This window comes from Empidonax traillii, unplaced genomic scaffold, assembly GCF_003031625.1.
Source record: "Empidonax traillii isolate 1590-97213 ecotype Southwest subspecies unplaced genomic scaffold, ASM303162v1 scaffold167:size2001844, whole genome shotgun sequence".
Classification (NCBI taxonomy): domain Eukaryota; kingdom Metazoa; phylum Chordata; class Aves; order Passeriformes; family Tyrannidae; genus Empidonax; species Empidonax traillii.
This window is the reverse complement of record NW_020955360.1, coordinates 1871389-1897312: the sequence shown is the minus strand read 5'-3', so window position 1 is coordinate 1897312 and position 25924 is coordinate 1871389. Positions and strand designations below refer to the sequence as shown.

Here is a 25924-nt window from a genome sequence, read left to right as displayed (position 1 = left end):
TTTCTGAGACTCTGGTAGTTTAATCTTGCTGTACAAATTAACTTCCTGCTGTTGAAAATAAACAGACAAGATGTGATAAATACCAAAAAAATGATGAAGTGAATTAATTTTCACATTTTAGGTCCCTATCAGTAGCATAAGAACAGTATCGCTTAATATAAAGCTACTGAAAGTATTTTGAAAATTAATTAATAGTTGTGAAGAACTGTGTAACTTCAGTAATAAACACTTATGACAATAGAAACTGAGAAGAAAATGGAAAGTGCTGTCTTTGAAGCAGAGTTTTAACAGAGTGCAATAACTGTAGAGAAAAGACAATAATGAGGTGAAAGCGCAATAGTGAGTAGCTGCCAATTGGGAGTAGTGCCAACCTTGTGTGGAATTAGTTGAGATTTAGGAAGGTAAATATTGTATAAAATTATAAACTTTTGTTGCACACATACTTGCAAGATGGAACAGATGGAAATTTCCTGGACAACTTTATTTTCCGCATTTCTAGTTTTCTGGTAGCTTGACTTTGCATTTTTGTATATTTTGGGGTTTGGGATTCTTTCATTTCCTCCTCCTCTCCCCCCCATTTTTATTGTGATTATTATTTTGTGCCTGTCAGTTACAAACATTCCACAGAAGCAGATAAAACAACATATTGAACTTTCCAGTTAGAAAATCTGTTTATATCCAAATTAACATATCAGTACCTAATTCTTGTTGAGTATTCATTTCCAAAAATACGTGTGTTTTGTATTTTCTCAGATTATCCTTTTCCATTGCAATTTTATATTCTATTACAATAGAACTGGGCAAATTAAGAATTAATTGTTTTTAATGCAGACTGTATATTTGAAAACAAATTCTAATTTATCTTACTTCCTTTTCAAAACCAGGCATCACTGTCTCATATTGCACTCTGTGTTAGAAAGCCTACAAGTACCTGAGAGTTTTATGTGAAATTATCTGTATAAACATCTTATAACTTGTTTTAACTGTAACATATAACATCCCTTTTTTAAGAAGAATTATTTGACAATTCAGCCATAGCAGTTGGGGACACTGTTACCCAGCTGTTTATGGTTGCACAGCAAGCAGAGGCTACTTGTTTCACAGTTCAGCCAACAGAGTAGAAGTGCAAGTTCTCACTGTTCCACTACACTAAAGTCAACAATGTCTTCAAAATATGTAATTAGCAATTAGGTTGAATTTGCAAATTTTGCACTTGGGTGTATCAAGTTGAATTCCTTTGGCTGTACACTGAAGCATTATATTTCTGTCAGGACTATAATAGCAAAATTCTAGGAATAAAAATTCTTGAATTTCTATCAGTGTGCAAAATGATTCTGTCTCTTGAGTATCAATCAGGTTTCATTGTTTTTTCCTGTAAGAATGGAGCCTGAAACCTTATGCCACTTTTCTATGTTTATATTTTACTGAACATTGAATCATGTGGTTTGCTTATTTCATCCAGGCTTTTACAATGGTGCCTTTCCTATTCAGATAAATAAAAACAAACAATTAAAACCAACCCTCAGCATTTTCGAAGTTGTTATTTTCACGAGCAACATGCTCTCAGTAGTGATGAGCAACTGCTAAAACCTGTTTTCTTTCTTCCTGCAAGATACTTTCTTATATATTTTAATTTCTGGGAAAAGCAAAACCAGGATTCAAGATATAACAATGAATAGATTGCTTTACCCTATGTTTTATATATATATATATATATATATATATATTTATATTAGACAAAAGCTAACTACTTCTTTTACTTAGCAATTATAAAATTCAGGATTTAGTTTCATCTCTACAGTACAGGAAATACTGATGATCTACAGTTGTACTCTTGCATTAGGTCCAGCCAAGGAATAATGTAGGCAGGTCAGCATCAGCTTGCACAGTTAAATACTTCCATCCTAGGTGAAGCTTTGGCTATAAATGTGCCCATCTGCCTCTTCTCCAAGATCACGAGGAGAGATGGGGACTGTGGGATAGCAATCATTGTTTTTAGGTGTTAGGTCAAACTACTGTGTTCTTTTTAGCTTGTTCTGGATAAGGTTGTTTCCTAAAGTGAATATATATATATATTATTGATTGTAGGACGGAATGGGAAATTTGAGAGTCACTAAAAAAGGAATACGACTTGAAGGAATATCTGAATTTCTACTTCCACTATATGTGAAAGAAATCCATTCCCGGAAGGTAGGTGTTTTTCATCTTTATTTCTTAATTTACAGCTAATATAAATTAATCTTTTCAGTCTCAAACTACAAAGTTTAATTCTTTCACCTCCTAGATTAGTAATCAGTAGAGGTTTGCTTTGAGAGGGCCTTAATAGTGAAAGCTTCCTTCATGTCAATTTTTTTTTTTTTCTGAAACCTTGCTTGCCTCTTAAAAGAAATGTCTTATCCTAATGAAAGGAGATTCAAAGCATATATATTTTATACTTCAAATTACCTCAGCACTGGGAGTGGAACAGCTCAGTCTTCATTTGATGTGAACTCCAGAAAAACAAGGCTGGTGATAAGTGCAAAATGCAGTGAAATAAGGAATGGTTTTGTTTTTTCTGGTATTAGATATCATGATTTCTTTTTCCATTCCTTTTTTTAATTTTAATTTTTATTTTGTTTTACTCAGTAGGTAGGGGCAATCTTCCTATACTGTATAATGTCTCTAGGAATAATTTTTTCAAAGCAAACCCTTTTTAATATTGTTTAAATGTAATTGTTTTATCACATAGCAGTAGGTTATTACAGAGGAAAAAACCCCAAAGTTAATATGTATTAAGAAATTAATTGTAGCTCATTTTAACTCTTGTTTAGTTTTGAATTATGCTGTTTGTATTGTCAATGAATAAAAAAAAATTATTTTGAAATACTGGAAACCTCTAAAGTTCTTTTTACCATGCAAGTGATGACCTATGATCACAGAGGAATGTTACAATGCTTTTCAGTTAACCATCTGCAAAGCATTTTAATATGCATACTGCAAAGGTTGACAGGAGACAAAATTATTTTGAGCCTAAATGCCTTTGTGACAATTTTTGTTGATTAAAACCTGTCTCCTATGTATATAAGAAAAGTCTCAAGTATATTAATAAATGACATCATGACAGTTTCCCATTTCTCTTAATTAGTTCACTCTTGTGTGAAGAAATCTGCGAGGTAGTCTCTTTCTCTTCTTTTTCTATAAAACTAAGATCTTTCAATGTTTAACAGAGTAGCAGTATTGTTGTAGGTAATGAAAACTTTTCTAATATTTAAGTAACCTTCCAGGCCAGCATGCTTTTCCTTCAAGGTGGCAGAACATTAGTCATGATGTGTGTATTTTTCCCATTTCTTTTCTGTGAGTGGAGGGTGTATGTTCTATTGTTCCCTGCCCTGTTACTGTACATGAGAGTTATGATTTGGAATATTTTCTTGCACAGTGATTGATATTGCAGAACATTAGTTCTGTTAAAGTGAAGATGGAAACTTTTGTTTCAAGTGAGAATAATAACAGATTCAAGTGGGGTCCTAATTTCATTAAGCTGCTAACAAATCTCAGAACAAAAAATGCACGCAAATGGAACTATTGGAAAAGAACAGGATGCAGGGTCTACTAGAAGCCTAATACAGTGTTCCTCTAGTTTTGTGATACTGATGAAAAACATACAGACTTGTCAGTAAATGTTTTCAAACCAGCAGAAGATAGAGCTCATCATTAACTGTACAAAATAGTTCAAGTAATATATTTTTGGTGTTCCAGGTCTGCTTATATGCATTAATATTAAATCACTTGTTAGCTAGATAAAAAAGTGGTATTTATACAGACTTAATTCTCATCTTGCAGCACTTGTGAACTAGGTTCACTTTCCAGTCTTTTACCAACTTGCTCAGGAGTTTTTGTGCTAAATTTCAGTAACTTGTAGTGTATGCAAATGTGAATGTCATGAGTGAATGACAAAGGAAACCTCTGGAGCTGTATTCAGTTTAGCAGTAGGAATTTGTAATGTCTCTGTAGGGTATTCCCACAGGTGTGTGGCATCTGCATGTGACCTTAGCTGTTTTGTCACTTACAGAATTGACCTTGGTACAGTAGAAATCTAAAAGTGCGCTAGGTTTCCTGAGCTCCTATTACAGTCAGTAATACTGATATAATGTTTACCTTGGGTAATACAGACGGGAATGCTTTTACTTTCTTTTTTCCATGGAAGAAATAATGATTTAAGTTTGATGTATACTGGAGTTAAAATATACTGTGAAACTGACAACTCATCATTTATTTTCTAGAAGGAGAGTTTGCTCTCTAAGCAAATTTACTCATTCCCCTATAAAAGAACACATCCATTAAAGTGACATTGTTGGATTAACTCTTGAGGTGACTTTTAATAAATATATTCAATAGTAACTTTGCAAAACAGCACTCTGCAATGGTGACACAGTCTGTAGAATGGCCTCTGAGACACGTCAGTGTAGGGCTGTCAGACCAGGAGATCAGGGCTTCCCTATTCTCCCATTATCCAGCACAAAGCAGAGTGAGGTGGGTAGACCAACAATATTAACAGTGAGGTACAGCGGTGGGTGTGCTGAGAGGCATGAGCGGGGTTCTTGCATATTTGCTGGAGCTATCTTTTAGTAAGCTAGATCTGAACCTGATAACATGTGTTCATTGGTATAAGAGGGTTCACCTCTGATTCTGATAGTAAACTACTGCTGGTAAGAGTCCCAGGCAGTCTGCTGAGTAGCTAGGCTGAAATGAGCTCTCTGCTGCAGCAATTTAAGTGTGAGGATGGTGAGGTTTGCTAGTGTAAAGTTCACATATGGTTACAAATGCTGGTATTGCCACATTTACCTCATGCAAAATGATGCCCAAATAAGATAATTTATGCAGGGTTAAATGCAGACCTTAAACTGCCTTTATCAGGAGAACTGTATTGAACTTTGTATATAGGTTGAAAAATCGCCTTTTATCTTGTATTGCTTCATTAAAGCCCTGACTACTTAAAGTAAATGCTAAAATATGTAGAGTTCAGTCACTTGGAAAACTGATTCTCGTGAATTCTTAAAAACAAAACTTCCAGTGATATTTTCTCCTGACAGTATACAATTTTTTAACAAAAAGTAGTAATGAAAAATCCAGGTCTCGAATAAAATGAGTATTTCCTGTTTTATCTGTAGAAGTTACATGAATGAGAAGGCTACTCAGAATGTGCTTTTTCCCTAACCCTATTCCTCTTGCTTTGCCCTTTTTACCCTATTCAGTTAGTGTTTTCCACAGAACCATGGGTTCCTACCCCAATCCCATGTTTACACAGAAAAGAAACTTCTGTATTTTCATCAAATGACTTCACTGCATATCAGAACTTGAACTGATGCATCAGAACCTGAGCAGATATGGGGTCATTTGATCCTGAATTGACTCCTTTGACTTTTGATCAAATTGGTAGTCTGAAACCAGTAAATTTCATCTAGACTGTGTTCTGTTTCCCATGTTTATATCATTTGCACTGATATGATGCAAACAAACAATGCAAACTACATTCTTTATGGTGTATCATTAATAAGATGTATGAAATCAAGTAACACATAATGCAGAATCCAATATTTCAGTTCTTATGAATAATCGTTATACTACTGCATCCTAAAATCATTATACTAATGCACTTTTGAATGCAAACAATCAGGTTAAAGTTTTAATAGTTTGTTATATAACAATTAAATCAATTCATGGTTGTTTTCTTGAGAATGTATTCATGGGTTTATTAATCTATTTCATTCTCACATACCATACTTAAAGGCCCAAGAAAACCAAGTAATCTTTTTGTTAATTTGTTTTCATTGCATAAAAAGAAGTTAGTCATTGTCCCTTAAACTAGAGGGCATTGCTTTTATTTTTTTGAATAAAAAAATATATTCTCTGAAATAAGCATGTGTTTTCCAGAGATATCCTTAGAGAACACTGAATTTAATAATTCAGTTAAATTCATGGTAAAATGTCTAGAAAGCAAGAAATAGAGGATGTATATAGACTTCTAACTGAACAGAGGAAACTCTGAAAACTCCCTGTATATCTTGCATTTTAAAATGTGCCACTGTATATGAACTAAGAACTTGTAGGTGGGTTTCAAAGCAGGACTTCTTTCAGGTATATGTTTTCTCCAGATTTTCACTGTGGAGACTGAATATCCTTGTAAATATTTAGAAAGCTTTATTTTTCTTTGTTTCAGTTCCAAACCTGGAGCCATTTTCATGAGAACAAAAATAAAGTATATTTCTTTCTTCACTATCTATGTGTATAATCTTCAACATAGAATTAATCTTTGCTGATTTCAGCCAGCACATTGCACATATTTAGATTTATGTTTGTGCCTTAAGTGTCTTTGTCAGAACCCCAAATTCTTTTTCTGAGACAATGTCTTTGTTGAGTTTCTCCATCTGAAAGCATTACAAAGAGGCAGCATAGGAGATCACATCAAAAAGCCTTTATGAAGTTGGGGAAGAACATATATTCATCTTGTCCTTTGTACCAGTCTTCTCTTTTTGGAAAACCACTGAATCAGGTGCTCCTTGCCCTTACTAACCCCATGCTTGTTTTGTCCCAGTTGCCTTCTTTCCCTGGCTACTTTGTAATGATTTTTAGTCCACCATAATCTTGCTAGGAGCTGATGTGAGACTGATTGAGCTGAAGTTTCCAAAGTCTTCCTTCCTTGCAAGATGTTCATTTGTTGACTGAACATATTTCCCCACCCTCCACTAAAACATGTTCTTCTAAAATTTCAAGGCCAGTTTTGCTATATACTCTCTTTTTTCTGCTGAGATACACCACTGCCAGGCAGTCAAAGTAGTTTGAGAATCATGCAGTCCTACCACTAGTGACATATATATATGTATCAGAGAAACTCCATTTAGGAGATGTCACTGCTCACCCTGTTTGTAATATCAAAAAAAATTACAATGGTATCAAAGGATCTGCCATTGTTATTACTCAGTGTGAAGTGCAATACTTGTTTCTGTAGCTACATGTCACAGTCTGCTCAGATAAAACTTGAAATGCTCCCCAGTTCTTTTTTATGACACCTGCTCTTCAAGCCTTGCCCTTAGGATCACTCACCTGTCACTAAGGATAAAGCCATTATTGTCCTGGTTTCAAAAACCCAGACAGGCATAAATGACTCCTTAAGTCATTTTGGCTATCAACACAATGTAGTTCCAATAGTGTCACTTTTACTGGCTATGAACAAGATATGAGATTTTCTTCATTACAAATTTTGCCAAGGGAAAGATCAGTCCTATATTTGTTGATGGTCTCTGGAGGGACTACCACTGAAATTGAGTTGGCTTTGCTTGCTCTTCAGTGACAGCTGATAAGAACTTCCATGATTCATGATTTTGTCCTTGATTTGCTATACTTCAATGAAATCTGTCCGAGGGTCATCCAATTGAACAACTCTATCTTTTGAACATGTTTTTTCATGTCAGCCTAAACTCCTATTATTATTGCTGTGACTTGTTACTCAGTCAAGGAGTATCTCTGCTTTTTATGCTGAAAATTCTGAGTTAATATGACCCAAGTCTTTTCCTTTAGCTGACTATAGCTCATGAATAAAGTTCAGTGGCCTATATCCACCCTATTTTATACCAGCCTGAGGAACTGAATTTGTTTTGAGAACACTCTTCAGAAGGGTGTGGGAAAGTCAATGAAGTAGCATCTGTTTTTCTGGGAGTTGGTTGTTGTTGTTGTTGATATCAATTGCATTTTAAGTTTTCCAAGTACTTCCTTCATGTAATATGTCAGTGTTCCACTGGGGAAAACTTCAGTGAAACCATGTGACATTTCAGTTTGATTTTCATTCTGTTTTGTATCTGATCTTAATGCAAAGTGTATTTTGTTTGAGCTGTTTTAACTGTTTGGGCATCTTAAGCTGAGATGTGAAATAAGGAGTGACATTTTTTTTCCCTGAACAACTTTGAAATAATGTAGTTGCACATTGCACAGTCTAATAAATTACTTAAATAAATCCTGTATGTTTAAAATGAAGAAAAAAAGTTATTAGCATTTCCATAAAAATCTGATCCAGCACAATAATGTAAAAGCAGAGGTCTTACAAGTGATTTGTAAAGCAGAAGAATCTATGTCTGTCTTTATCTCTTTGTGCAGGAATTAGCTTGTGTTTCTTCATGGAGAACATTTATCTGTTGCATCCTATTTTATACACTTCAGGTGCACCACTGTTTTTGCTCACCTGTATAAATCTTAGAACTATGGATGCACAGATAAAACTGAGGAGAAAAAGTGGGAGTCATTGCAGGGGAAAAATATCCATGTAAGCCATTAAGCACAAACAAAAGTAAATTAACGTAATTCTCTCTCCCCCAAATACTGATAGATTTTTAGCCCTGGCTTAAGGGATGTAAGGAATGTATTTGTTACAAGCTGGGCTGTGCACTGCCCTCACTTATGGGCCATTGGAAGGCAGAGACATATTTTCACAAAAACCATTGTAAATAGTGTGTGTGTTAAGTTAGGAAATCTACTTTGTATCCAAAGACTCACTGTATTAGCAGCAAAGAATATTCATGTCATAAAATTATACTTTTAATGCTGTTGGAAATTGTCAGAGTGGATTTCTGAAGGAGAGAGCATACCTGCCCAAGCTGACAGCCTTCTACAACAACGTATCTAGCTTGGTGGATGAGGACAGCTAATACTATTAATCTTGCCTTTAGCAAGGCTTTTTACCGTGTCTCCCATTACATTTTCTTAGACAAGCTGGTGATGTACACTCAAAAGGACAGTGAGGTGGCCTGAAAACTGGCTTAGCTGCTGGGCTCAAAGAATTGTGACCAGTGAGGCCAATTGCTAGTGGTGTAGTCAGGGAGTCAGTACTGAGGAAAGTGTTGATTAATTTCTTCATTAATGACCTGGACACTGACAGTACACTCTCAGAAAATTTGCATATGATACAAAACTAGGAGGAGGAGTAGATAAACAAGTAACTTCCAGAAGCAAAAGAGGACAAGAAAAATAATGAAAGCGTAGCTGTTTCAAATGTTCAGAATTTCAATTATTTCCAACTCGTAGGTAATAACACTCTTTTTTCTTTTTCTGTTTCATATCAGGTGAATCTCAAAAGTATTGAGGTAATAATCAAATCACAACTTCAAAGATAACACTTCAAAAACGATTATAAGGAGGGTTGTCAAGGTATTCATTCTGTAACAGAAGTTGGTGTTCTAAAATTTGAATGGGTAATTTCCAGAAATACAAGTTAACTTAAAAAATTAATTTTACCCATTAGATATAGGAAAATTTATTTCTGATCTTGAAATAAACCAGAATTATTACAATCCTCTTTTACTTAGTCAGTTTTGTTTTCAGTGTACTTTGTGACTTGTATGATATTTCTCACTTTTAAAAACACTTGCAATGAAATCATATAAAGTAGACAAGGCATTCATAATCTACAAAACCAACTATCAATAAAGTTCCCAAAATTCCCCAAAATGTAAAGTCTGTTTGTTACAAATCAGAGGTGTGAAGTTCTGAAGCAATTTTCATTTTGATGACATCTGTGGTAGTTATAAGCTTACTCCCAGAGTTTCATGAAACAGTTTAGAAAAAATAATTCTACCTATTTATGTAATTTGTCAGGCCTATACTGTGTTAGAACAAGGATTGTTGGTTTGTGGTTTTCCTCCCACCCCAGTATTGTTCCCCACATTCCTGTACTCTAACAGGAAGAAAAACTGTCCCTAAGCAAAGAAAGAAAATTGCATTCTGTTTAAAAATTTTAAAACTGTATTTTTTGGGACACTGAACACAATTTGGTGTCTTACATGATAATAGAGAAAACTAATGAATATTTCAAAGTTTGAGATGGAAAAAAATAAGAATGAATCTCACCTTGACTAGCTGAAGTGAAATTCACAAGATAAGATATAGCATAATCATTTTGACAGTCCCTGATTAGGACACCATTGTTGTCTTAAAGGGAAAAATTGCTTATTCCTTCACAGCTTCTGATAGCTGCCTCCCACAAGCAAAATATAATAAGGATTGCATTTAAAACACTGTTCCTCTCCCATTTGAAATGAGCTTTGTATTTTCTTGCTTTCAGTAAGAATTAAGTTCAATTTAACTGCTTCATAATCTGCACCAATTTTTTTTTTTTTTTTAATATTAACACATATGTATGATCTGCTTGGTCAGTTTTAAGAACTGGAGTGTTTCATTCCAGATAGCAAGCATGCTTTTGGATTGTGTACTTTACACGCTTTGTTGTCATAAGAAATACATCATGCTATAACCTCTAGTTTCAGGAACAACTTGTCACCAGCAATGAAATTTTCTGCTGTGAAAATGCCTTTACAGGGTATTTTTTGTTTGTTTTTTACCATTCCCTGAAGGAGTTTCCCATCCATCTGGTACTGTGACTTAAACTTCAGTCCTATTTGTTCTGAAATCCCTCCTTCAATGACTTTAAAATTTCATGGGTTTTATGCTGTCAGATCAATTTCTTAGGAAACCTGCTGAACTTCCATCAGTTTTAGGAAGTAATATAGCTGCAGCATCACCTGTAATGAGGAAGTATCAAGTTAAAATGAGGTAGAGAAGGCAAAGAGATACAAGCATTAGAAGCATTTTAATAAAGTAGTGCAAATTACTAAAACATTCTAGAATAAGTATTTATTTCCTTTTTTCAGGCAGTACAAGAAATAATAATTTTTTTTCTTATAAATATTCAATATTGTTAACTTCTTTAAAAAAAAAGCCAGTAGAGTAATCATTCTCCTTTTTAGGAGCAAACGTAAGTAGCACATATCATCATCTTATGGATTATATTATTGGATCTTTGCTAACATTGTTACTCCAAAGCAGTTTGAAATTTATTATTTGAAAAAATAAAATGGAAGCATTGATTATTCCATAACAAGGACTATGGCCTGCATCCAAGAGTGATAAATAACATTAACATTAGTTGAAAGCCTTGTTGACTTGAAGAGCATCCTCAGGAAATAATTGCACAAAACCAAACAATTCATATCCTTTTCATTCCCAAGTGTATGATGAGTGACTTCCTTTGATTTCAGGCTATTATGGTATATATTAAAATTTCAAATAAAAAATTACCTAACTTCTTGTCTTTAATAAGTAACCTGAAATAGATTCTACCAATACAATAAAAAATAGACTGGCTTGGCCTTCAACCAAATTCATGTATTCTTTGCTGTCTTCCTGTTTCTAACATGATATTTAATTATATTATAATTTCTCAAGTGTAATTTCCTTTGAGTTCTCTAGATAAGCATTAAGATTTTCCATATTCCAATTTTTCTATAGAATACTTCTATGAAATGTGGAACATTACTGTTAAGAATCATCTCCCTTATTGTGAAACTAAGGACATGAGAACTGACAAAAGACAGCAAGAGATTTCAGTCTTCTGGATTTTGATATCAGGTTACTTGGCTGTTTGCAGGTGACCAAAAGGTTCAACTGTACCCATTTGTTACATCATAACATTATCAAGAGCTGTTTGAAAAAACCTCTGTGGCCTGCTTGAAAGTTTTCAGAACTTTCTTTATATAAGGATCTGTCCAACTAAATTCTGGATAATAACTTTATGGGTTACCTCCTCTTGACAAATGGATACTACATGATATAAATTAGTCCTTCAAGTGAATCAAAGACATAGTGTCTCTAGTCTTCTTGAAAAAAATTAGCTCCAAAAGTTTTTTGCATGGTAACCAAGTTAATTTTTTTCCTTTTTTTTCGGTTGTTTTTATTCTCTTCTTTGTTATAGTTATGCAATGCCACCTACTCAACATCTTCAGTAAACAACATTCTGTGCAATTTTTTTGAATTAACCTTGGGCCAATTTCTGTTCTAGAAATGCAGGCATAATGTTGTCTGTGCTGCATTTTAAACCTCAGCTATTGCAGCAATATGCGCTCTAGCCTGTAGACACATGAACTGTTTCTATATTAAGCTAATTTTAAAAACTCAGTTTTGATTAGACTCTGCTGATTTACTATAATGTGATTTAAAAAAAAACAACGCTTCTAATTAAATTTCAAGAAATTTTTTTAAGGTAGTAATTGTGTAAGTTTTTCAAGGATAAGTCTCCAAGCTATATGAGGACCTCAAATTAAACAAAAGAAAACCTTTAAACAGAACAGTAGTGCACTGTTGTGCAATGTATTGTTTGTGTTAGAAATTCAGTTGGAAATAAACACTATCAAGAACTTCAGACTATAGATGGTGAAATCCATGGGTGGGATTAGGATAAAGAAAACTCACAAGGAAAGCAGAAGTCTTATAATGGAAGCAGCTGAAGTTAGCATCCTGTACTGGAATTGGTAATTACTTCAGCATTATGCTTCAGCATTATGATTGTACAATAACAGCTGGGGATTTAAAGTAAAGTTGGCTCTTGGGCTTCAGCCAGAGGCTCATTTGTATCTTTTGCTGAATTTAAATCAGTTGTTCTGCAAAGGAAGTAACTGTAGTTCACAAAGTTTGTTAATTTAGGGTGGCAATCTGTCATGCATAATTCTACAACAGCTACTGTGGTACATACTCTTGCTGAAGTCTTTGCAAGTGTAAGTGGTAGTTGCAGTAATATGAGTGTAGGTTGGTGATGCTGAATTTTCTTTTGGTCTGAAATTAAAATTATTTTTACAAATACAAAGTTATTGTACGTAATTCTGATTAGTAAAAGTGAAATATTTGTTGATACTAAACTTGGCATTACAGTGGTGATTTACATGAAAGATGCCACAATCATTTTTGGTAGAAAGGAAATTTGAAGTTTACACTAAGGATATAGAATGGCTAGAAAGATTTTTTTTTTCTCTTGCTGGTTCAGTATAAAAATACTGAAAAAAAAGGTTTGGACAGGGTTTATTTTTGTCTCTGAGTTTTTTCCTTGGTATCCATCAGATCAGAATCTTCCTATAAATTTGTGGTGTCTCTTTCTGAGTAAACTAAGTAACTACAAAATCCCAGAAGGAAAGTGCTTCATCCTTGTGTTGGTATTTTAATAAAGTATAGGCATTTTGGAATGTCAGTTAACTCTCCTGACAAGCTGAGCCAAAATACTGGCACAGAAAATGCAGAAAGTGGATCAGCTTTTTGCAGGAGCAACTACTTTACATTCTACAAGCAGCAAATTACTTTAAAAAATATTTTAGTTAAAATATCATTATGACTATTTAGATCTGTTATTCTTCAGAGTGTCCTTTTAAGATGCAGGTGCTGCTTCCCTGATAAAAAATACTCACTAGGATGTAGTAGTTTTTTGAAATATTGTGACTCATATTCAATAATGTATTATTGAATAAAATATCTTTAAAGTAGCTTCATTGGTTGTTCAGAATGAATAAGGGCAATATAATTTTGTTACTCTGAAAGTGAGGCAAATGATACGTTAGTGTATTACTTGGTGGGACTCATACTGCTCAGGAAAGATGTTGGGATTACCTGAAAGCAGCTGATGCAAGAATGAAGTGGTGCTTCTTTGTCTTTTATAAATGTTAGTGATTGAATACTGGGGAAAAATACAGTTAGGTACGTGGAAAAGACAGGCATGTTAGGGCTGAGGAGGGAAATCATGTTTATACTTAGCTGTGGCACTTATTGTTCCTTTAAGGTAGGCATAGGACAAGGGGTAATGGCCTTAAACTGAAAGAGGACAGATTTAGATTAAATATTAGGAAGAAATTCTTTACTCCTAGGGTGGTGAAACACTGGAACGTGTAGCCTAGAGAAGCTGTGAATGCCCCATCCCTGGAAACATTCGTGGTCAGATTGGATGGAGCTTAAAACCTGGTCTAGTGGAAGGCATCCATGCCCATGGCAAGGCGGTTGGAACTGGGTGATCCCTTAAGGTCACTTCCTACACAAATCTTTCAATGATTCTTTGATTTTTATTTCCTCAAAGTTTTTCTCTAGTAGATAAAGCCCATTATCTTGAGATATTTCTAAAATTGTCACACACAAAACACAGAAATTACTAGCTGAAATATTGTCAGTAGAGTATGCAAGAAGCCATGCTTATATTCTCCCAGCTGAAGACTGCATTTTTTCTTCACTCCATACTTTGCTCTTTGCAATTTAAGGTGTTTATCAATTTTTCTTTAGAGTTAGAGGAGCATCAAGAACATTGTTTTTAAATACAAATAGAATTGTTAGTATTTCTTTCTTTATGGCTATTCTGTACCTTCTGAATGTTTGCCATTGCTTAATGGTTTGGGGTTTTGTCTGTGAATTTCAGCAGTTGGTGTAATTGCCAATCAAAATACTGGGAGAGGCATCTGGTGAGCATGGCACAGATGCTTTATGTCTGAATTCAAGTAGTATAAATCAGTATTTATGAAGCATTCTACAAAGAGCTCTGTAACAGTAACAGGCATAAATCTGTTTTTGACCTTGAGTTTGGCATTCAGAAGATGGTGTCGATGTACAGCCATATTAGTTCATCTCTCCACCCAGTTTTCAGTTCAGGAACTGTGTATTTTGCACATGTTCGTATCTCTAAGTGCAATGAGAATCATGTGGGCACCAATTTTCCCCTTATTCTCCAGGTATCTCAGTTTCTACATAGGAACCACCTGAGGTCACACAGACTACAGATATCTGTATGCATGACAGATGAGCTAAGGTTACAAGGTGTGCTGCATAATTGAAAAGGAGTTGTAGATACATCCAGCACAATATAGCCTTCCTGCTAACTTCCTTTTCATTGAATAAACTAATTTCAAACTTGGAACTCGAGTGAGTAAATAAACATAAACCAAGCCTTAACTGTGGATGCTAGAATCTAACACATGCCTCAGCTTTAGGCTGAAATTTTGTCTCCTACTCAGACAAAAGTCCAAAACCCTTCAGTTCTCCTAACACAGTAATGAAGACCTTTATGAGGTACATAGGGACACTTGCTTCACACCATCTGTGATTTTTTTATGTGGATATCAGTGGGAAACGATGAAGCACATTTAATTGTACATTTGGGTAAACTCTACTTCATGTACAAAATTTTGTTGTCAAATCACTTATCCCTGAAGGCCAACTACTCTTAGAAGAAATAATTAAAAATATTAAGCATATAAATTAATTTCTTTTTAATAGACCAGTTTAACATTTGTTCTTGAAGATAAATTGCAGGTGAAGAACTTACTCCCAGTTGCTGGACATAGTCCCTGAGAATTTCATCTTGTAGGCTTTGTCAAATGTGATTCTAGCTCTTTAAAACAGAATCTTCTCTGATCCATATCATCACATTCAACATTTCAGTTTTCATCGTGAGAGTCCATCTGAAGTGGCTGTTGTAATTATCTGCAAATACAGTCCTTTGGTATGCATTATGGAGTGGTCTTGCAGCATGCGAACTGGCTTTGTTTCTGTAAAACTAAGTTAGAATATGAAGAAGTATAACCTCAAAGCCCACAAATAGTGTTAATGCAATGTCCTCAGCACTGAAAGTTTCATTGTAAAAGTCTGTTCTAATTGGATCACATTGTTGTAGAATATTTCTCACTTCTGCTAATCAAGCTATTCCCTTTCATTTGCTTCTCTTCCTTAAAATGAAGCCAAGGGTCGTGATAGTTTGTCAGCCTGCCTAGAGGTTTAAGCAGAAGGCCTAGCTAATGTCTTCAGATGTAATCTGGAAAATGTACTCTCTCACAGACACTTTGGATAGATTTCTAGGATGAAAATCAAGTAGAACTGATAAATTTCTAAGGACTGAAATTTCCAAATCAGAAATGTAACTGAGAAATCATTGTCCTGAGAATAAACAAGAAACTTTTTTTTTAAGTGTTGTCCTTTAGAATTTCATTGATTTCCTAAATATCTTAATTATATCAGACCTTGAATATCTACTATTCTTGTTTGTAATCCTATTGTGCTTTTCTCTATAGAAAAGAAACTGCTTTAGCTAAGTTTTAGTGGGCAGGGACTGTCTATAGAATTAGAATCCACATTTCTCCATTTGCATATAGTTTTGAGAAATGTCATGGGTACTTCTGCAGTTAATTTTTTCTTTGCTAAATGATTTAATCTTTTTTAATTTGTTTTCTATTTTATTTAGCCACTTTTTAATCTTCAAATATCTAGTGTATGTTTAGGAAATGTGTTTAAAAATTTATTTTACAAATAACTGTAAAGTCTTAGGATCATTGTGTCTTGAGAATTTATTTATGAGATATAACCCTCTTTCTTCACCTAGGTTTTGGTGCCTCATCTTTTTTGATGGACATAATGGTTTTATTTGAGCAATTTTTTAAATTTTTTTTTTTACATTGCTCCTCCTAAACAGTAGATCTCACATATGCCATAGGTGCCTACTTAGATGGCCTACTCCTCTAGTAATAAAACTAGAATGTCCTGAGTTGGAAGGGACCCACAAGGATAAAGTCCAACTCCAGGTCCTGCACAGGACCATCCCCAAGAGTGTTGAGTCCCCACTCTCATGTGCCTCAGGTTATCATCCAAACACTTCTTGAACTCTTTCAGGCTTGGTGCTGTGACCACTTCCCTGCCCCAGTGTCCAACCACCCTCTGGGTGAACCTTTTTGTAATATTCAGCCTAAACTTCTCCTGACACAACTTCAGGCAATTCTCCCAGGTTCTGTTACTAGTCTTCTTTTTATATCTCAGAAGATATTTTACTCTTTGCCTTACTTTTTTTTTTTTTTTTTTTTACAAAAAGAAATGCCATTCTAAGCTGACTGTGATTTGTCCTAAATTGTGAATAAACATGTGTTATTAAAAAAAATTAAATCATTATTGTACAAAACTGGAAAAGTCAACAACTATCTGCCTCAGTTTTTTGTATATTACATTTCTTCTACTTCTTTAACACAACAAGGGTAAACTTGGTTAGACACATTAACAGGAAATAAATTGACTTTTTTAGATGGAGATAAGCCTTTAAAGATAAAAGATTTCTATGAAGAATATCTTGCCCTCCAGCATCTTTATGTTTCATACTGCTTTTGAGACCAGAAAGTACTATTTCTAGGAGTTGCACAAATGCTTATAATTTAGAGTTTTATTATTTTTATGCCATTTGTTTTTGTACTATGATGGGGAAAAAGGTTAGGAGAAGCAGAACAAGGAAATTTTTTATTTCTAAAGGTCTATAGCACTTTCCAGCATTTCAGACAAGGTGGCCTCTGTGCCTCAATTTCTTGTCTGCAAAACAGGGCTAATAGTGCTTTCCTATCTCACAGAAGGTCATCAGCTAGAAACTTTAAATGATTGTGTGTGTTGTTAGATAATATGAGCAAATAAGAACATCAGGGCATGGAGATATTAATAAGAAGTACAGGAGTATTGTTATTTGCATGGAATATTCTATATCAAGCATACTGAGATCATCCTTTAATATTCAGTGCCCTCTGTTATTATTAAAAATAATATTTTGTTTCCTGTCTTGAAAATCAAGCTTGTTAAGCATCATTCTAAGCTCATCCTTCTCTTATAATTTATTTCCTTTGTGTTTTGAGACTGATGAGCTATAAATTGCTCATGAGATATAACGGTTTTTTCTTATCAGAAGGTAGAGCCTGGCAGTATTTTATTGCTTTACTAAACAGTTTTGCTAATGAGACTACTAATACAATGTCCCCATTAAAAAATGAAACTGACAATGGTATTGCTCCTGATTGGGAAAGAAGGATAAACAGTTTTAATATTAATTGTTTCTAGCAAATATCTTCTTCCTCTGGAGCCAGGACCACTAACAGTAGAAATATGAAAGTAAGAAATAGCTATGTCAAAGATGGAAAACTAGGCAAGATTTAATTCATCCCACTTGTCTCAAATGTTTCCTTTTAAAATAATGCAAGTAAGCTCGTACTCTCAGCAAATGTATTTATAGCATCATAATATCATATTTCTTACAGAAATGCATTAAGAATGCAGCATCACATCCTACAACACTTTCACAGGCCTGATGTTTCCTACAGTTTGCTTCCTTTCAAAAGTGAATAAAGTTTGATCATAAAGACAGAGTGCAAATTGTACCATGTTCTAAAGAACTAAAGGTGTCACTGACTTACTGGAACCAGGAAACTTATGAATTGCCTCCCCTTCTTCTAAAAAGTGTTTTGGTTTATTTTTTTTTCCCCACTATCTTCCATGGGAATTAATCTTTATCCTCTGCAAGAGTTGATCTAAAAATTTCTGATTCTGTGCATGTAATTCTGTGTGTGTGCAAAAGAGGGAGAAAGTGATCTCACGACAGACACAGAGCTACAGCAGATTAATGTTAAGTTTCTGCTCTTAGTCAAGTTGACTAAGAGGACTGTGGTCCCCAAGGTGATGCTTTTTTTTTTTTTTCTGGTTTTGATTTAAAAAATTCTTTCCACTTCAAAACTCTCATTTTATATGACAATTCCCAACTAGTTTGTTTCCAGGCACCTCTTGAACTTCCAGAATAAGTGAGAAAGTCCTACTTGGTTATCATGCTTTTAAAGCATGATAAGAAATTAAAAGAAACTTTCTAAGTCTGCTTGAACAGCTAAGAAATGCTGATTACATAAGGTGTTTGACTGGTTTGCCTGGAAATAGTGCATGGTGCCAGGTTCAGGAGAAAGTTCTGCACAGTGAAAGTCTTTTTTAATTTTATTTCACCTTTTGGAATTGTAGAAGTTGAAAAATAGTGCTTTTCTGATGTAGCTGCAAATCTTGTTTTGAAAGATAAAGGACTGTGTTACAGGACTTCCTCTCGTCCTTTACTGGAGGCTGATGACTGGTCTTCAAGCCACACTCACTTCGCGTTTGTCCATGTTTTCCTGGTTTAAGAACCCATGATTACAGTTTTAGATAGGGCTCTTTTGTATGTTATGTGGACCACCACCATTTGATTTTTTTTTTCCTTCAAATTTTAAGGATTTTTTGAAAATACTCCGATTTTTATGCAGGCATGCATATTTTGTTCCTTAGCCAGAAGAGAAGGTAGGTTCTGAGAATTTTTTTTTTCTTTCTGTTATTCTTCTTAGCAAAAAGTATAATTTATTGGCGGTGTAATAACAGCCATGTAGTTTTCATCAGATGCAATGTTGGATGCGAGATCTCCAATATAATTTGTAAGTGGTTACCTCATACAATCAGTACAGCTTTTCCACAAGGGTTCATATGATGAGTTGAAATATTTAATTACACTATAAGCATGACTTTTTTTTCATGAAAAGTTAGTTAACTGTGCCCTGTGTCTCCTCCCTTTCAATAACCACAGTACTGAGTGGTCATTTCTCAGACTTCAGATTCTTTCACTCCTACTCTTTCTTGTGTGAATTATATATTATTCTCAGAAGCTCCTGCCTTAACAGTCTTACAGGAAATTCTTGTCATTGTTCATGTCTTCCTTACCTACCTCATTAGGACACACTGAAAAGGCAATAAAAGAAAAGGAAATCATGTGCCAACCTTGAGTTATTAGTTTTACACCAGGTGAAAGCCATTAATTGAACTGAAATAGCTCAGCAAATGGACCTAATTTGAATAGCAGTGATTTAGATAAAATATACCAAGCCTAAGGTGCTACTGTCAGTGCGGAAGATAAATAAAGACCTTGCTTTTTTCTATATTGACTATCTAAAATAGCTAATCATACTTTTGGTAAAATAATCTCCGTGAGCTTGATTTGATTTGAACAAAAACAGGATTTAGTTTAAATATATAAGGTGAAAATATTTCAATGTTGTTCAGTCGCAGTACAAATCCTGATATATCTAAATATTTTAAGACTTCAGAGGAATATATTTATTGCTAATACATGTTTCACTTCACTAGCAAGATCAGCCAGATTTTCTAGCTTGTAAGAACTTGCAAAAATTAGCTATGATTATGTTTGCATACCAAGGAAGGAAGAAATTAGAAAACATTATTTCAGGTTTATCTTCAAAGTATCTGATTTTTATTCAGTCATATCTGGTTTTCAGTCTGCAATGAAAAATAAAAAAATATTGAAAAAAACCCCCAAACCAGACCAAACCATCTTGGTATTCATCATATTCACCATCTTGTGGCTGGTTTTTTGTTTGTTTATGGGGGTTTGGTTTGGGTTTGGAAGTAGTAGTATATAGCTAAAGCATTGGGGTTTTTTAGTAGATTTACTGACTCGTTTCTCATGGATAAGGAAGCTTCTGTAGAGAAAGCAATAAATAATGAATAAGACTCAGATTTTGGTCAAAATACAACTGCTATTAACTAGTAAACTTTTGACCTAACTCCATAATAGATTAGGATTGTTTCTTCTTTTGTAAATGAAAATTAATAATTTTTCATAAAGGTAAGACTAAAGTAGATTATTTTTTCAGACTTAACTTAAAATATCAGATGGGAAGGTGCCCAAAAACCAGCATGTCCTTGAGAACAACAATTACCAGTTCAGTTTATCCTAGTAACTGATTTGCTGTTCTAGTTTTTTTCTCTCAAATTGTCCAATACAGGAACCTTGAGAATGGATCACACAAGTATGTGTGATATTTAATTCTTATGCTTCTTCAGTCTTCCCAGTCTTCTGCACCTAATAACTGATTCAGACTCTGCCACGTGAAGATTTAGATACTTGCTTTCTTCTTTTCTTACAGCTGTACCTATTGTAGCAGTAGTTGTTCTGTTTCCTTGTGATAATCTCTAATCCTTTCTTAAACTATGTAAACTGCTGTGTATCCCTATTAAATCTTTTAGGTCAAGTATTTGTTCTACAAAACAACACAAAAAAACCCAACTTGAAACACTCTTTCCATCACCTCCGTGCCCCACCTCCACACCCCAAAAGAAAACCCCCAATAACATAATAATTTTAAATTTGTTGATATTGCCCTTTGTTAGCGATCTTGTGTAACTGTATTAGAACAGAAGGGAAAGAGAAACCCTAAGTTCCTATAAATGTTATATGCATTATAGTCTTGTTTTGACTTCAATCAACAAATTCATCGGAAATGTCTATCAAACGTAGCTCCGATGAGAAATAAATACTTCTAAATCACTGGTTTAATTTTAAAATATTTTTTGTTAATGTAATTGTTTTAAAATCTTTAAAATGGGATTCCTGTATGTCATGTTTTTATCAGAGCTTTGACACAATGCAACCAACGCAGAAGACAATGTATTAACTTTAAAGTCAACTAAAAGTGATACCAACATTTTAAACTGTCAACTATTTTTTCGGTTGATGGCTTATTTTGAGTAAATGATTCAGTTGACACATTCCAGATGTGTCTCCATCAGTGGAGATAAAAAATTCAGCTATCACTTACTCAACAGCTCCAATCTCCAACATTTTGACAGCTTCTCTGATCTAACTCATTAATTGAGAAGCAGGTTGATAAACTGAAAAGCTGAAAGTTTGATGATGCCCCAAAATACTTGGTATTCATCAGGCAAATGTTTTAAAAGATCAGTTGTTGTGATTTTAATTTATATTTTCATATTCAATTCCACAAAGGTAATTTTATTTGAAAATAAACTGCAATGAAAATTCACCTGCTGCACCAAAGTGCGATTGTAACCCAGAGTCTTTGCTAATAATGTAGATTCATTTGACTAACTATAGGTGTGTGTGGTAACAACCTTTAAATTGTACAGCTACTATGGAAAAAAAAGTTTATGGGTGCTGATAGCCTGGGACCATGACTTTCAAACAGACTTTTCAGCCTTTTCTATTGTTGAAACAATATCAGCATTGCATAATAGGCATACTAATTGATATTTAGTTCTGAAGGGGTTTCTAAGCCTGAAGAAGAAAAGGCTTCAAGGAGATCTTATTGCATTTTTTGAATTTTTAAGGAGGCAAACATTTTAGTGGGCCCTGTAGGGGCCAAAGATATGGCTTTAAAATGAAGAGGGTGCATTAAGACTAAATATAAGGAAGCAATTTTTTACAACGAGGGTGGTGAAACATTGGAACAGGTTGCCCAGAGAGGTAGTAGATACCCCATCCCTGGAAACATTCAAGGTCAGATTGGACAGAGCTCTGAGCAACCTTATCTAGTAGAAGATCTTCCTGCTCATTCATAGAATTAGTTGGGTTGGAAAAGATCTCTGAGATCATTAAGTCCATTGGAGGGCCTTGGAACCTTTAAAGGTTCCTTCCAACCCGAACCATTCTAAGACTCTATGATGTTACTAATTGTAAGTAAAATTTTGCATGCACACATGAAAATTGAAATTAAATATCAGGGAGGTTAGGTATAAACAACAGCAAGAAGGACTCCTCTGAATCATAGGCCTTAAATGGTTATTTTTTAGGCATATTTCTGTTGGGGTGAGCAGTGGGTTCCGCCGAGCCCCTGATGAAAGATATAGAGGTGAAGGATTTTGACTTAGACATTTTGAGGCCATTTCCCTGAGGAAATTCACAGGGATTGTGGAGGACTTGGGAAGGCGCCAGAACTAACCAGTAAGGAAAGAATGTAAGTAAGAAGTGAACATTCAATTATATGTGAAGGCTAGTAATAAATTATAGATACAGAGCTAAGAATAGTATGGTATGTAAGGTTCTGTACACAGAGTGTGAGTGCAGATCTGTGAGAACAAGGAGTAATATATTGGACGAAGTAATAAAAGCTGAATGTCAGCCATCATCATAAAGGTGCCTAGTTCTTATTTCTTGGCCGTCCTCAACTTACTACAACATATATCAATTCAATAAAGAATTGACTAATGAAAATACGTACATTTAGTCTTCAATAATAACAAATAATAAAGAACTAAGAAAATCTTTAAATGAAATAGTGAACCTTTTAAAATCCTGTTTCAGGTTTTATTGGATAAGGCTATAAGGCCAACCTTAAAAATGTGCAGATCGTCAGTGATTGTATGAGTATTTTCTGTTTTCTAATGCATTTAGTACCAGTTTAAGAACAGAACTCTATTTTATTTCCTAACCTATCCTAGAGAAACCACATATGGCTACCTTAGAACAAGTGACTTTTCCCTCCATTTTTTTTTCATTTTTTTTTAGTTCTTTGTTCTTCATAAATCCATGCTGACTACTTCCAAGCTCCTTCATCAACTTTTGGTTGCTAAAACAATTTTGGGAGTACAGTTTTTCAATACCATCTCAGTGTTTGGGATAGTGGTGTTTATTCTAAGTGAGCTAAATTGAAGAAAATAGTTTGAGAATTGTTTATAAAATACTGTTCCTCTATGTGTTTTACTGTGGTAGATTGTTTCATGCTATTTTTTCCCTACAGAAAGAAAAGGAGAAATGTAGAACATTCTGTATCAATAAAATTACATTTAATACTAATATAATATGTATTAATGAATTTTACCAGAGTGGATAATATTTCAAAATAAATAAGGAAAAAATATGACTCCAGAGAAGTTGACAGAATTTCCCTCCAAGCAGATTTTTAATGTAACATCAGCAGGGATGAGGGCCATCTGTCCATGTGTTTTTCCGTAAGGATATTTGGCTTCTTTGGAAAACAACCAGACCCTACCCTTGTAGAGTTTGGCAAATCTGTGATATAAAATGGATTCATTTAACAGATTGAAGATTTTTATGCAATTCAAGAGACTAGAATGACAGAGGAGGCAACTGCTTTAGCAGTAAAAATCAGTTTATGCCCTGTCCTCATGAAATAATAATAATGGTAATACTTAGTGCTTCATAGCTCTTTAAATGTTAATACATATAATAAAGCCTAAGCTAAGGCAATATCATCTGCTGCATATACTTTTAAAGCTCTTTGTGAGTATATTCTCTGTAATTATCTTCCCTGAAATACCAGGGAAGGATATAGATTGTTTTTCTTCTCTTCAGTACTTTGGTATTTTAAGTCCTATATTTTCTGAAATATGTTCTCTTCCTAAAGACATTGAAAATTATGTTCGTATGTGGTACCTTCAATTAGTATATTGAAACTTGAAGTTACATCAAGAATTAATTTGAACTGTAAACCTGATCTGAAGATCTTACGCAGTTTCTCTGAATACAGCAATCTTGTTAAATGCAAGACTGTCATTTGAGAATTTTACCATCAAGCTGTTTATGGTAGAGGTACTCAACAGACTTGGATTTTCTCACCAGATTGCCTCTTTGACTTCTCACTAATTTACAAATCCTTGAAAATGTAGAAGAACATTACCTGTTGCAACTCAAGTAACTGAAGTAATTCTTAATAAAGAAATCTTCTGGATTTCAACTCTGCCTATATTTTGCTTTCCTATACTTGAAAATAGTTCTTTTAGATATCTCTGCCTGCACTGATATTTTGATACATAGAATTCATTTTGTTTAGCTGGGAAAGAACATGGTTCACATAAAGGGTGAGGGAAAGAAACCATTGCAGAAGTTACAGCCTTAAGGCTCTGTGATCTACATTGTAGTGAAAGCCAGATTAATTAACTGTTCTGATTTGAAAATCTATGTATACAGCTAACCTTTTTGTCTCTTGTCAAAACAACAAGACAATAATATTTCATAAGTAACATTGGACTCAGACTGTTGAGATAAATTAGTTTCCCTGCTTAGTAAGTTTTGACTTACAGATGCACTGCTGTTCTTGGATATCCTTGGTGATATGTGCCGTTCTTGTGACATACAGGAAGAGAGACTACACTATATGACATTTAATTTTGCTCTCCAGATTATCTACAACTTCATAGTTTTACAACAATACCATTTATTGTGCTCAGAAGATGAGAGTAAACCAATTTTAAATTAATACAGTATGTTCCTTAAGGATAAAAGGAAGGGAAGCTGCAATCTGTTCTTGTGGTTTCAGGACCCTGTAGAGAAAATTCAATTCAGCAATGATATCGTCAATGTCAGAAATGTTTTGGAAAGGTCTGAACATAACAGGAGATCTTGCAAATAATAAATTAGGAACAAATGAGAAAACTACTACTAGCTAGTTATACTTCAGAGATTTGAACACCAAGCACAAGCCTTCTTACAAGAATACCTCTTAAAATGAAGAACTGAGATGAGAAAGGAACAAGATTTTTCAGGTGCTGAAATTTTAAGAAAAGAGAATTTTCATTTTTGGGGATTTTTTTTGTCTCTCTGGAACAGTCTCATGCCTTATTAAAAAAAAAAAAAAAGTGAACTAAAAATTAGGAATTCATAACATTTCATCTTACACATCTATTGCATAACTCAGGGAGAACTTAACGAGGTATTCAGACTTTGGTACATACAAGATACATGAGCATTAAACCCCTTTGAAATGGCTTTGCCATATTAGGCAATTACGATTGGTAAGTTCAGTGATTTGAAACGTAAGTGGTATGGAAGGCACCGTGGATTCAATATACCCACTGTGCACAGAAAGGAACCATTTATTTACCTTAGAGGTTTTATGGTCTTTTTTTTAAAGAAAGAGAAGTGAGGCAGGAGGATCAGCAAACCACATTTAAAATATATTTCTGATCAGATCAGCCATAGAAGAAGTTGCTTCCCTTCTTTAGCTGATAAAGAAATTGAATTGCCACATAGTCTGTTGTTTCTGATAATATTTCATGATGAAGAAATAGCAATTTTCAGTTCCAAATTAGACAGACCTGTGTTACATATGTGGAATATATGTCTGGTTTTATTTCATTAGGTATAGAAGGAAACAAGTTCTTGAAAGCAAAAACAAATCGAAATTATAGGAGTTCACAGAATCATAGAATGTTAAAGGTTAGAAGGGACCTTAAAGATCACCTAGTCCCAACCCCCCTGCCATGGATCAAAGCATGCAGTATTATTTTTGTATTTTCTGTGATGGACAACTCACTCTTCTTTTACAAGATTCTTACACTGATGATGTCATCTGGCTTTTCACATATCCAAAGTTTGTAACTTTAAAGGACAAACAATTCCTGGCAGCTGGCCTTGACAAAGCCTGGCTTTGTCTTGACAAAGAATGCTTGAAAACAATATATTGACCAAAGTAATTTTCTACTAAGATGTAGCAATTAGAACAAATGTGTATTGTCATTATGC

The 25924-nt window shown here is 34.3% G+C and overlaps 1 protein-coding gene across 3 annotated transcripts in view; it reads left to right on the top strand.

Annotated features, from left to right (window-relative positions):
* SGCZ (sarcoglycan zeta) overlaps nt 1-25924 on the top strand; it is a 186135-nt gene that overhangs the window by 73181 nt on the left and 87030 nt on the right. For all 3 annotated transcript variants that reach the window (XM_027885559.1, XM_027885562.1, XM_027885561.1), the window contains one exon: nt 2089-2190. In XM_027885559.1, the coding sequence (XP_027741360.1) occupies nt 2089-2190 (102 nt within the window). The remainder of the gene's footprint in view (nt 1-2088; nt 2191-25924) is intronic.